Genomic DNA, 13,149 nt, shown 5'->3' on the forward strand with positions numbered 1-13,149 from the left:
AAGATTAATAAGAGAGTGGGAAAGGTTTATAGGAGTGAGGAAGAGTTTATAAAGCCTTAAAATATATATAAATAATAAAATAAATGTAATGCCACTACTTCATGGATTTTCCCCTATCGCTGGGTCTCTGGAACATAACTCCCACCATAGGTGAGGGATCACTGTTTACTGAACAGGAGTTAAACTTATCAGTCTTATATTGTTTTTCTTTGCATCATCTTGCAGCTGTTGAATTGTTATTTCTTGATCACTTGTTGTATTTAAGAGTTCTTTCCTTTCATGATTGCTAGCCATGATTCTGTCTTCAAGGACTGAAAGTCTATCTTCAATTTCATTCAAGCAGTTTTACCAGCTTTTGATGTAATTTTTAATTTATTGGATATCTGTTTGAATCCATTTCATGCATTCTATTTATTTCCTATATTGATCATTCAGTTTCTTTCATTTTCCTAGCATCCTCTATTTTTTAATCTATCTCTACTCTAGATTTGCTGAGCATTTCCTTTGTTATCACTTCATATTTTCCCTGAGAGATTATTTCTGATCTGATTTCCTCTATAGCCTCATGGATTTGTTTCTTTACTTTGGTTGCTATCATTTCAGAAATCTCAGGTTTGTGTCTTACATTTTCCTCTCTCATTGTCTCCAGGATCTGTTCTGGATAGGCTGGAGGTCTAAGATTGCATTTTGCTTCTTTGTCTTGTCTTTCTTGTCTTTGTCTTGTCTTTATCTTGTCTTTGTCTTGTCTTTGTCTTTGTTTTGCTTGTCTTTCAAATTATTGTCTTTCAATGATTTTTATATTTTTCTGTGTAAGTTTTTGTAGTAGGTAGCTATATCACTATTATCAAGTCTTCTCTAGGACTTGCAAAGTCTGGAAAATGTGTTCTTCAGGGATATCTTCTCTCTGTAGGGATTCTTGGTTTGTGTCTGTTCCAAGATTCTACTTTCCCAGTTAATACAAAGTGAGATGTTGGTATCTGTTTGGTTCGGTCCTGTGTCCTTTGGTGCTACATTGTGGCGAAGTTATTACCCCATAGCTTCCTAGAATTGTTACAGAAGAGAGAATAAGTGATTACAACAGATATGACATCCTAGATAAAGTAGTATAATTAGCAATAACAATAGCATCAAGCACAGTTTAGAAACTCACGAACTGTGGTAACTATTAATTTTGCACCTTAAACCATAGAAGAAAAATCTATGATTATATAACAACTGATCATAAATTGGGAGCTTTTATGCACTGTTTCCCTTGGTAAAGTGGTTTTACCCTGTGGTGGGGAAATTTAAGAAAGAGAGTGGCTAAAACAAAGATAACTTAAAAGAAATTAGAAGCAAGGCTGGAGGACAAAGGATGATCACACAAGCTTTGGGAAGCTAGAGAAGAGGGCAGAAGAGAAAATATGAAGGAGTAAGCAAGCGGTTATCTGAACTTGGTCTCTGGGTTTGGAGAATGGGATTAGTTTTCTGTGGCTGGAGCTCTCCCCAGATATTTAGAAAAGAGGAAAAAGGTAAGAAAAAAAGGAGAAAAAAGAAAAAAGAGAGAAAAGGGGCAGCCTCAGCCACCTGCTTCTATTTCATGTGTCTTTGTTCCCAAGCACAATGCTGGCTCACCTAATATACCACCTGTTGGTCTGCATTGTTACTGTTGCTTCTGACAATTTCATGCTGCTAGTCCTGCCTATCCATCCTGTGCACCTTGGTTGGGGGCCCTACTATGTGACTGATGTTCCCACTGGTCACTGTGTCTTTTCTCATGGATCCCAGCAGTAGGGAAGGGAAGGACCAGTCTCTGGCCCTTTTTGCACTGTTCACCTGGATCCCAGCAGCAGCAATGGGAGGGGCTGGTCTCTGGGGCTTCCCATGCTATTCATCTGGATCCCAGCAGCCACCAGGCTCTGTGTCTCTCTGTGTGGTTCACCTGGATCCCAGCAGCCATAATGGGAGGGGCCAATCTCTGGGCTTTCCTACAGTGTTCACTTGGATGTCTTGTCTTTGTCACCTGGATCCAGGCAGCTGCTGGTCTCTGGGTCTTCTTGCAGCCCGTTCCACCTGGATCCCCTGAGTCATATTTTTCTTTTTTATTTTAAAGAGAATAATTTTTAAAAATATAAACTATACAAAACTTCAAAACAAGATGATAGGAAATTAACAGTGGTTATGATATTGCATATTGTTATCTTCAAAGTAGTTGCTCAGATTATCAGATATAGGCATGTAACATTGGTCAAAGAATTTAAACGCTAACTAGTCCTTTCAATGAACTATTAAAAAGTAGTAGTGCAATTATCTTAGCTATCTTGTGTGTGGGGATGGCATCAAGGCAGGAGGAGATGTGAAAGGGAGAGATCACTGGGAGAGGTAGGAAGTCACAGGGCAGGGAGGAGCCAGTCTTGCTCTTATAACAACACTTTCAGGGGAACTAACTCAGGGTCCACAAGCGCTACTTCAATCACTTTCATGGACAGCACTCCCAAAGAACAAATAACTTAGAACTGAATATCTGTAACAAAAGAAATTATCTGATTCTTACATTTGGAAGTGACATGAACCCTTTAGGGTTGTGATGCTTTAACCTGTTTATTGGATGGCTTAGAAACCACAGTAAAAATGATCTCCAGCTTCTTGAGATTGCATTCCTGCCTTCTGATCATTCTCATCTACCCAGCAGACTATTAGTGGCACTGCAGCCTATAGTAAATCCAAGAGGTGAATCATTTGGGATTCAATTCAAGAGGTGAAAAATTTGGGAGCCAATTTTTACACTCTGGGCCAAGAAATCACATCTATCAGTGAACCTGCTCTTAGGCTGCATGTAACTAAGCTTTGTTTAACTATGGCAAAATACCTAAGGCATGAACTTAATAAAAGATATGCTTTATTTTGCTTATAGTTTTTGAGATTCAAGTCCAAGATCACATTGTCCTCCTGGAGTAAGTGTCTGCTGAACACAGTTGAAACACTCAGTCACATCTCAAGTCAGGAAGCTGAGTCTCAGAGAAAGAGACATAATCCCTTTAAGAGCATTTCTCCAATGACCTCCTGCTCACAAAGTTTAATAATATGACCATTCTAGGAATGGAGCCTTTTTTATGGTCTTGGGGGGAGGCATTCATCTAAAACATAGCAAGCTGCATGTAGGAACCTGCAGGCACTGGACACCTGACCTCTAACCAAGTGAATATGGACAATTGTCCATGACAACACAAAGTGGATGCAATTTGATCCACTGGTCCTATGTAGCTTATACCAAACAACACATCATCAAGAGTGAAGAGTGGAAAATTTAGCTGGGCCCTAAGCATGTCCTACAGACATGAAGAAGTTACAGTCACCTCCTTTACCAGAAAACCACCCTGAGTTCATTCTTACTGGCCCTGTAAATAGAATGTCATAAAGGTAGGGAAGCACACTGTGCATGAACTTAGCAACAGGAGGCTAATAAAGTTACATCAACTTCAGAGAACTCCACTTAGCATTGACTTTAGTTTCATGATTAACAGCTGTGAGGGACACAAAACACAACAGTTTCTACAGAAGCCAATGGGACAAAGCTACTGGCTTCCCTGAACTCTGAGGACAAGACTGAGGCCTGTAACCCTAGCCAATACTAGAGGATTCCTGGATGGAGACTGAATCAGGAGAAAGTGATGAAAAGAAATAGGGGAAAGTTCAGAGTTCGTGTTGGTGATGAAAGGACTGGAGTCCATGTCCCACCAGAACCAGCACACACAAATCACCAGAGATGTCTCCAGTGGCAAGTGCTGGCTGTGCAGTAACACCCTCAACAGACACTCTTATGGTTGTCATTCTGGCCTCTCCACTTTCCTTGGTTTCCAGCATTTTCTAAGCCTGATTCTCTATGTCTTTCATCTCCATGAGTTTGCAGATTCAGTTTTTGTCCTGCATTTCTCATCTTTGACATGCCCTCCTTCTCATGGCCTCTAGGAAGTGGCCCATCTATTCCTTTCTAAGTTGTCCCTCTCAAACCTTGCACCAGGATTTTCTTTTTTCCAAATCCTACACACAGCTCTTCCCTAACTTCTCTTCAATGTAGTGCATTTCAGGTGTTCCAAGAACTTTAGAGGAATTTTTTTTTAATGAAGAAAGTCAAAAACTTTGAAGACATCTAGAAACCTTAATAAAAGATATTATTCAAAGTATAGAAGTACAAACAGTACTATAACCAAACCTAGAAGTAACTGAAATAGATTAACCATGTACTGTGTCAAGCAATTTTCTTAAAGTATGTATCTACTTATCAAGGGCTTCATAAAAATGTACAGTGTTCCAGGCACCATTCTAGGCACATGGAATACACTGGTGAAAGAGACAGGCCACATCCCTGCATTTATGGGAAACTACATTTTTGTGAAGGCAAAGAAGTCATAAAGAAACAAAGTTAATTTCAGGTAATACGTATAATTCTGTGGGACAGAATGACAAGGGAAGGCTGCCTTTAATACTCACTACAAACCTGTGAAACACAGAAAAAATTGTGCTTGGAGATAAGAATGTGTTATAGTTTAGACCTAAAATGCCCACAAAACCTTATGTATTTGGAAGGCGAATGGATTAGGGAGCTGTGGTAGCTGACTTACTGGTAGGATGTGGGATCTGGTCAAAGAAGTGGGTCACTGTGGATGTGACCTGGTATGGTATATGTCCCTTCTTGGTTCCTGCCTTTACTCTCTACTTCCTGTCTGTCATGAGATGAGCAGCTTCCTGTGCCCAGACCATGCAAAGACTGAACTTCTAAAGCATAAGCCAAAATTAGCCTCACCTCTTTCAAGTTGCAGATGTCAAGTACTGTGTCCCAGCAATTAGAAAAGTGACTCAGACAAACAGGTCCTGCTTACGGAGTCTAACAATGGGGCTCCGGCCATGCAAAGGACTCATAGCAAAGAAAACTAAGTTGTTTCTCAGGGGCTTCCTTCCTCTAAAAAGGAGGTGATCAGAGCTTTCCACTGGACTCTGGCTTCTAACTGCAGTCCCAGCATTGCACAAAGAACATCTGGTTATCAAACAAAAATATAGGACCCCTGGTTACTCAGATTTCTCAAAAACAGTGCTGTGGATTTCTTTCATTTGGTTTGGTTTGGTTTGGTTTGGTTTTTTTAGTGTATTTCCCAAGTATTGCAAAGGACATGTTATACTAACACCTTACATGTTGTTTCCTGCACACCTGTGAGAGAAGCCTGAAGCCACCTACGGCTGAGCCAGTCCAGTCCCTTCAGGTCCTTCTCATTCCCCACCCTCCTCCACACTCAGCTCTGACTACAGAAGGAATACAGCAGGCTCTCTCTCTCCCTTTGTCTTCTTCAGACACAAACTCTATCAGAAAGAGATTTCTTGGATCTAATTTTGATACCTCATGGTCTATTTACAGGACAAATGCATCTCACCATGCCCTCGATAAGCTGTGGAGAAGCAGCTTCATGTCCTTCCCATCACAGCTGTTGCCTAATAAGAATATTAAATATGTATCTATACTGATCCATCTCTTCCTGGGTTGTCTAATCCCAATTCATTCCCAATTCTTAGTCTAAATATGTCAAAAACATTTTAGCTCAGCAATAACAGTTCTATAATTATACACTAAGGAGGGGCTGGGGATTTAGCTCAGCGGCAAAAGCGCCTGCCTGGCAAGCGCAAGGTCGTGAGTTCGGTTCCCGGTACCGGAGAAAAACCAAAAAAAAAAAAAATTATACACTAAGGAAAGCATTAAAAAATACAAATATGTAAGTGTAATAAAATCTATCTCAGCAATATTTATTATAAAATAAATTTAATTCCAACTATAGATTTATTGAAATTATAGTACATCCATAAGGTAGGATACTAAATCAATATTAATATCATGCTTGGAAGTTTCTGACAATGTACAATATTAAATATAGTTTAATAAAGTAGAAAATACCTATTACAAATTTAGAAAATATACTCTCATTTTTAGTTTTCATAAATATATGTATATTTATGTATATTGAATGTATATTTATGCAGAGAAAAACAGACTGCAGGACATTCTCAACACCAAAATGTTAGCAATTACTTTCTTCTGGGTGGAGAATTCTCTGAAATTAAGTGTTACTATTGTAAACTGGAAAGAAAGTCAATAGTATTTTGAAACACTCATCATTACGCCTTGAGAGGGATTTCACTTCTTGTATTGCTCTACCTTGTGACTTAAAGCTGAAGAAGAGTTTGTGAACAAACAAGTGCTGGCTTCCCCAGAAAAGTAATAAAGTGAAGAAGTCTGCTGGCCAGCAAATTAAGGTGCGCTCCAAGGACAAATGTACACAGGTAGCTGCAGGAAACAAAAGGGACATTTTGAGATTCTATGCACCAGATCAGACCTTCTGAAAAAGAGGAATGTGAACTTCTACCAGAATCAAAAGGTGACAAAAGCAAGGCTGTCAAGGGTGTAAGAGCAGTGGATGAGTAAAGAACAGCAACACCTCCAGGATCCCAGGGAAAGAATGGAGTGAGGAGGGATGGCACCCCCACCTAAACCAGCACCAACCAAGACACAGGGACTGAATATCCAAAGCCAAACAATCACACTGGGGTGTTGTTTCTTCCCTGTCACCCCAGGTACCAATGCTGAGCATCACAGATGTATTAAAGGACCTTTTCGTAGCAAAAGGGGTGATGTATCAGAAACAATCTTGCTATGAGAAGTCCGTGGAAAAAGGAGAAAGAAGGATGATGTCTTACGAATTGTAACCCCAGGAAGATACTTGAGCTGCAGGGAAGACCAAGAGTTACACAAGACTGTCACAGTCGCCTTCTCTCCTCAATCTGTAAGTGTGTGTTTGCCTAGCTCTGCACCTGCCATCCAGCCAGGTCAAGGCTATAAAAAAAGGCCATAGAAATGCAGCTCTGAGCAGCATGTCTATGCCTTTGGACCTCCCTCTGGGTGGACCAAGGAGCCCAGTACTCACACTAACACACAGCAGGTCCAACCCTGTGGAATGCTGGTCCGAGCTCCCCTTCCTCCTTGAAATTGGCGACCCATCTGGCCCTCAGTTCCAAGAAATTGGAAGGGGGATAGAATGTCAAGGGCTCCAGAGGTACCTAGTCATGAGCCTCCTCATGGCCCCTGTGACCTCCTTGTTCCTCAGGGTGTAGACAAAAGGGTTGAACATGGGGGTGACAACTGTGTAGAAGATGCCAATGACCTGATCCGTGTCTGGAGAGGAGCCTGCCTCAGGCCTCAGGTAAGCTACAGTCGCAGGCCCAAAAAAGAGAATGACGACAAAAAGGTGGGAGGAGCAGGTAGAGAAGAGCTTTCCACGTCCCTGGGGTGTTGCAACCCCAAGGATGGTGACAAGAATGCAGGCGTAGGAGGCCATGATCAGCAAAAAAGGCGTGAGGACAAAGGATATGGTGACGGCGAGGTTTCCAACTTCACCCCTGAAGGTGCTCACGGTAGCCAGTCTCAGCACAGGCATGACATCACACATGTAGTGGTGGATGATGTTGGCACCGTGGAAGGACAAGGTGAAGATGCAGATGGCGTGAGTGGTACCCGTGATGACGCCCATGAGGTAAGAGGCCCCCACCATGCTGGTACACGCCCCCTGCTTCATCAGGGCGGTGTAATGCAGTGGCCGGCAGATGGCAGCATAGCGGTCATAGGCCATGGCAGTGAGCAGGCAGCACTCAGCGACCCCAAAGCAGGAAAAGAAATACATCTGGATGAAGCAGCTGAAGAGTGGGATGGTGGGGCGGGGGGACAGGAGGTCGACCAGCATCCTGGGCGCGATGGTGCTGGTGTAGAGGATCTCCACCAGGGAGAAGTGGCGAAGGAAGAAGTACATGGGGGAGCGGAGCGCAGGGTCAGCCAGTGTGAGGACGACGATCAGGGAGTTGCCCAGCAAGGTGACCAGGTAGATGCAGAGCACCCCCCAAAACAGAGGTCCTCGGAGGGAGTGGAAACCTGAGAACCCCAACAGAATAAACTCAGTCACCTCTGTGCCATTCTCACCCACCATGTCCCCAAAGCCAGATGGGAAGTGTCCAGAAAGACTCTCTTCTACTAAGAAAAGGCAGCCAGGCAAAGACAAGGGCTGTAACGGGAAAAATTTGGGAAAGTCCACAAGAACATCCCAACTCTCATGAGAAGGACGGGTGACACCTGGCCTGCTGATGACTTCTTCCTAGAAAAATATCTCAAAGCAAAAGGAAGATAAGCCAGGGAAGTCTAGGGAAAGTAGCAGATCTTCCTTGAGGTCAAGTTCTTGATGATCACTCACATGGATTTTCCACTCACACAGGGACCAGAAAAGAAGGGCTAGGGATGGAAGGACAGGTCTCTTTGAGAGGTGCTTTAGAATTTGAACAGAAAATGAGGATCAGACAGAGTAAATAATGCTGGCAGAAGGAGACAGCAGTAAAAATGGGTCCACTGTGAGGCAGAAAAGGAAAGGGACTGATAGAGCAACAGCACAGAAGAGAAAGACAAACACAGGCTTAAGGGACAGAGTGGCCAAGTGAGAGGCCCTGTGAAGCTTTTACCTGCAAGGAGGTCCCCAGGGTTCTGAGAATACTCCTCCATAGCAGCACATCACAGCAGCTCCATCTCCCCTGGAGCTTGATTCCCAGAGCAGAGGGTAGAGAGGGAAATAGACAGGAAATAATGACAAAAGGAAGAGGAAGTGACTTCCTCCTGCTACATCACAGTGCCTAAGTTCCCTGCCCACAGGCCTGGGTCTGGAGTATCCAGGCTCCCTGAGCCAGTCCTGAATGGAGTTGGGCTCTGGTTTTTGCGTGATTGTCCTGATCTTGGTTGCTGGCCAAGGTGGTGCTGGTGAAGTGGCTCTACTGTAGCTCTTCTTCCCTCTTTCTAGAAAGTCAGTACGCACAGTGCGCTAACTCCCTGGTCAGCTGGTGCAAACAGGACTGCTTGGCCCAGTACCCAAGGACTGCTCCTGTCCTGTCCATCCCCAGTACTAGTTCCCAATTCCTCCCCAGTCCTGGTAAGCACATCTTCAAAATGTTTTGCAACACAGTGCTAATCCTCAAAACGAAGAATTATGAAGTAGCAACAGTTCTGACCTCTGGGAGAAATCCCAACCCCATGCAGGATTCTACCACCACCACCCCCCAGCTGCTGAAAGAGCCTCTATATTCTCTGATTTAAAAATTAAAAACACTCTTTTAGATCTCAGTTGGGACTGATGACATCCCACCCAGCATAAGTTGACAGAGGTGACTTGAGAGGATGCCTTGAGGATTAGTGGCTCAGTGAATAAACACCAAGAGAATTTTCAGGTCCCACGAATGGTATGTACCATTTAACTTTGGAGGGAGTTTTCCTATGCTACAGGTTCATGTCCAATTCAGTGCTCTAGGGAAATCTTTCTAATCCAAGACAGCCTATGGTTTGCTTGTGCTACCTTCTTATTTTATGAAAGTTTTTAAGCATGAGCACACACTAATAATCTCATCATTCTTGGAGGCTAGGGCAGGAGGATCACAAGTTTAAGGACAGACAGAAAACTTAGTGACTTGTCTTAGAGATCCCATGACAACTTTTTTAATCAAATGAGAGTGGGAGGCTGGGGACTTAGTTCAGAGCAAGGGCCCTTGGTTCAATTCTCAGTACCACACATAAAAAAATTTTCCAAATAATTTATGTAAGTAGTTTGTCCTCAAGGAAGAAGAACATAACTCATTCTTCCTTACTTTCAGGCCGCACACATTGATGTTCTTAAAAGAGGAAAGAAAAGAAACAGAGGAACCACCTGAGCCAACAGGTCAAAAACTGGGGTCAACAACTGAGATGAACAAAGTCATGCTGACAGTTCATGACTTTGATGACAGTTAATGTGGTGATTGCCTTCCCAAAGATACATAAACTCAGTATAGTTGTGCAAAAACTCCAGAAAGACTCCAGTAGAAGAGCATCTCACAAAATAAACACCTGTCAGTCTTCTAAAAGCCATCAAGGTCATAAAAGCAAAGAAAGTCTGAGAAACAAAGGAGATATGCCTCCTGTTCAGAGTCCTGGCACAGTAAAAGGACACTAAGTAAACACTAAGGAAATCTGAATCAAATGTGGACTTGAGGTAATCATTGTGTGTCAGTATTGGTTCACCAATTATGCCAAAGTTGCCATACTGTTTTGATGTTACTAATAGAAGAAACTGATAATGGGATACTTTGGAGTTTTATATACCATCTTAGCAAGTTTTCAGTAAATCTATAACAATTGCAAGATAAAAAGTTACTCTTCAAAAATTTTATGTTTGGGGCTGGAGATGTTGCTTAGTGATACAGTCCTTGCCTAGCATCCATCCATTAAGCCCCAGGTTCATCCATAGCATCCATTAAGCCCCAGGTTCAATTCCGAGCACCACACAAACATGAAAAGGTTTATTGACATGGAAATAAGTTTTGAATATATTACAAAGTGAAAAAGAAAAACAAGTACAAACATGGTATTTTCTATGTAAAATGTGTATTTTAATAAATAGATGATAGGTTAATGACAGATTGTTACCCAAGTATTAGCAATGAGAAGCGCTCAGAGGAATAGATTTCAGGTATTAGCTATGCTGTTCCTGTTTTGTCTTCTAATAGATTTTAGATCCATAAATAATACAATAGGGAAAAATAGTATCTAAAACATTAAAATAGAATGATGGAATTTATCTTAAATTATGTTGATGTTCTTAACATCTAATCTATGTTCAACCAACTATGCCTACTCTATGTATTTAAGGCTATTTTTTGTCTGTAGTTGATTTGCTAAGTTGGTCAGTAGTATTCCCAATCACCACGGCACATTTTTCAAATGCACACCCACTAGAAAAACTACCAGCCAAGCACAGAGTAATGAGTATTTGAGTTGTTTCTAACTTATGATGTTGAATGCTTTTGTAATGTCAGTTTGAAATGAAGTATAAATAAGAATGAGTGTGGTTGGTTCTAAAAAATTGACCAAAATTGCAAGTGTTTTGGCTTTGGTTTTAGGTTCGGATTTTGGTTTTGGTTGTTTAGTTTGGAGGGGCGTTGTATGCCCATTTGTTTGTTTTATTTGTTTTTGGGGCGGGTGCAGGGCATTTGTTTGTTGCTGGGTTTTGTTTTGCCTCTAAAAACCTGCACAATTCCACAGCAGCACAATTCTGGAGTTTGTGCAAATGGGATCACATTGGCCCTGTGCAGTGAATCACTGAATAGCCACTTCCATGGTCATGCTCTTCCCTAAGAAAAAGAGATTGTAAAAGCAAAGGACTTGGAAGACCTACATATGCAAATGCTTCAGTGATTTTCCCCAGGATCACCGGTGAGTTAATAGTGAAGCTATTTTTACACCAGTGAAAGCATGTATCAGCGATAGAACATGGCCATGTGACATAATCATCCTTAACTCCAAGAGGTTTAAATACTGCCACTCTACAAATGAGCAAACCACTGTTTGGAGATAAAGTACCTTGTCTCACGTCTAAAAGTCTGACACCAGCAGAGCCAGAACTTAAAGTCAGTCTGCCTTGATGGTCAGTATAACTGAGTGCTATAAACCCAGCCTCCAAATACAACACCCACCCCACATACCTCTGTTAGATGTCTACACTTGGATCACAGAAAAAAATTCACCTTGGAGACATCTGCTTTACTCCCATCATGATACAAAAGAGGAAACAGAGGTGGAGAGGAATTGTATTTTTCCACAATCATTAGTAGTCATGGTGCTGCATCTATATCTTCAGGCTACTGGTCTAGCGCTTTCTCTAAGAACTGTGCCACCTACCCATCTACTGCAATTCTAAGCGTGGATTTGTGCCTTGCTTGTGCACATGTGTCAATCTATGTGTGTGGATACGTGTGTGAGAGAGCACAGGGGCAATCTACCCATAGGAAGAGTATCCAAGAATGCCCCAGAGCAATCGCACCAGTACAGTGGCTGCTCCATTCAGCATCTGTCCCACGCAGAGCTTGAAGTCGGGGACAGTGACCAAAGTGTAGGAGAGGGAACGGCCATAAGGTGTGTAAGGTACCACAACAAGGCCCCTGAGGAACCAAGGTGCTTTAGTGAGTGCAAGATCCCAAGACCATACTTTCCTGAAGACCAGTGTGGCCAGCAGGGGATCACATAGCCCAGAAATAGGCAGAGTTTAAGCCACAAGTCCTACTTTTTCCCCAGGACAGAGCCAAGTCCACTCTCCTGCCTCAACAGCAGGTCTCAGTGTTATACATGCAATCCTGGGGAAGCCACAATGTTGTAGGAGCAAGTAGGGTGCAAGACACAGCACTGCCAGGATGGAAGAAAGCACGGCCAGAGTCATACAGAACTTTTCTGATGCCCCTTGAGGCATGAGTGCCCTGAGTTTCATTGGGCATCTGCCATATCAGCTAAGGGCAATGAGTGAGGCAGCACAGGACAAAGGCTGCAGGTGCTATGCAAGTGTTCATTCAGGTACTGGAGAGTCCTGCTCACACTAAGGAGTGTTTCCAGATGAGTGGGGTGCTACAGTGTCCAAGGGTGGTGTTGTTGGAGGGGCATGGGGGAAACAAGGAAAGGGAAAATGAACTGAAGAATATTGTGGAAATGAGAGAAGGGGCCAGGGGCTGCTGGCCAGGCCATAAAGACATTAAGATAAAATTAGCCTCAAGGGGTAGCTGAGGACTTCTTCTTCTCTAAAAATCATGAAACAACATGAGACTGGAAAGTTATTTACCCTGAGATCGTAACTACTTCCAGACATTCTTATGCTAAGTTCTGTTGTTGCTGTTGTTTTCTGTAAAATGGTTGAGTGAAGATCTCACAAGTGTAAAGAGCTGCTAAGAGAAAAAAAAAAAAAAACATGGGTCAGGAACTGGACTCTCTAGCCCCTTGAGATCCCTTTTACTCTGCAAGTCTGAGCAGTCACTTGCATCATCGATACAGATGGAGCTTAATAATTAATAAATTCTTTCCCCAGTGGCTACAGGGTGAGTTTTAATTGATTCCCTGGAGTCAGCCAAGTTTCCCCGTCTCCCTCAGGCCTGCTCCCTAGCTTCAAGATTCCTGATTATCTGCTGCAAATGGGAACATCTCCGTGCAGCATAACAGCAATTACAGCTACAAAACACAATTATTTTTGTCCCTCAACTACAAAAAGAGGAGAAAATGTTTGCGGCCTAGAATAGAGCACTTGG

General features: G+C 42.6%; 1 protein-coding gene across 1 annotated transcript; it reads right to left on the reverse strand.

The window, feature by feature from the left end:
- Positions 1–7,061: 7,061 nt before the first annotated feature.
- Positions 7,062–8,000, reverse strand: LOC102024431 (olfactory receptor 9-like). Its single transcript, XM_013520801.1, has one exon. It carries the CDS (start codon positions 7,998–8,000, stop codon positions 7,062–7,064), a length of 939 nt encoding a protein of 312 aa, XP_013376255.1.
- Between the last annotated feature and the right edge of the window lie 5,149 nt (positions 8,001–13,149).

The sequence above is a fragment of the Chinchilla lanigera genome, unplaced genomic scaffold (assembly GCF_000276665.1).
Source record: "Chinchilla lanigera isolate Chin_1 unplaced genomic scaffold, ChiLan1.0 scaffold00057, whole genome shotgun sequence".
NCBI classification, from domain to species: domain Eukaryota; kingdom Metazoa; phylum Chordata; class Mammalia; order Rodentia; family Chinchillidae; genus Chinchilla; species Chinchilla lanigera.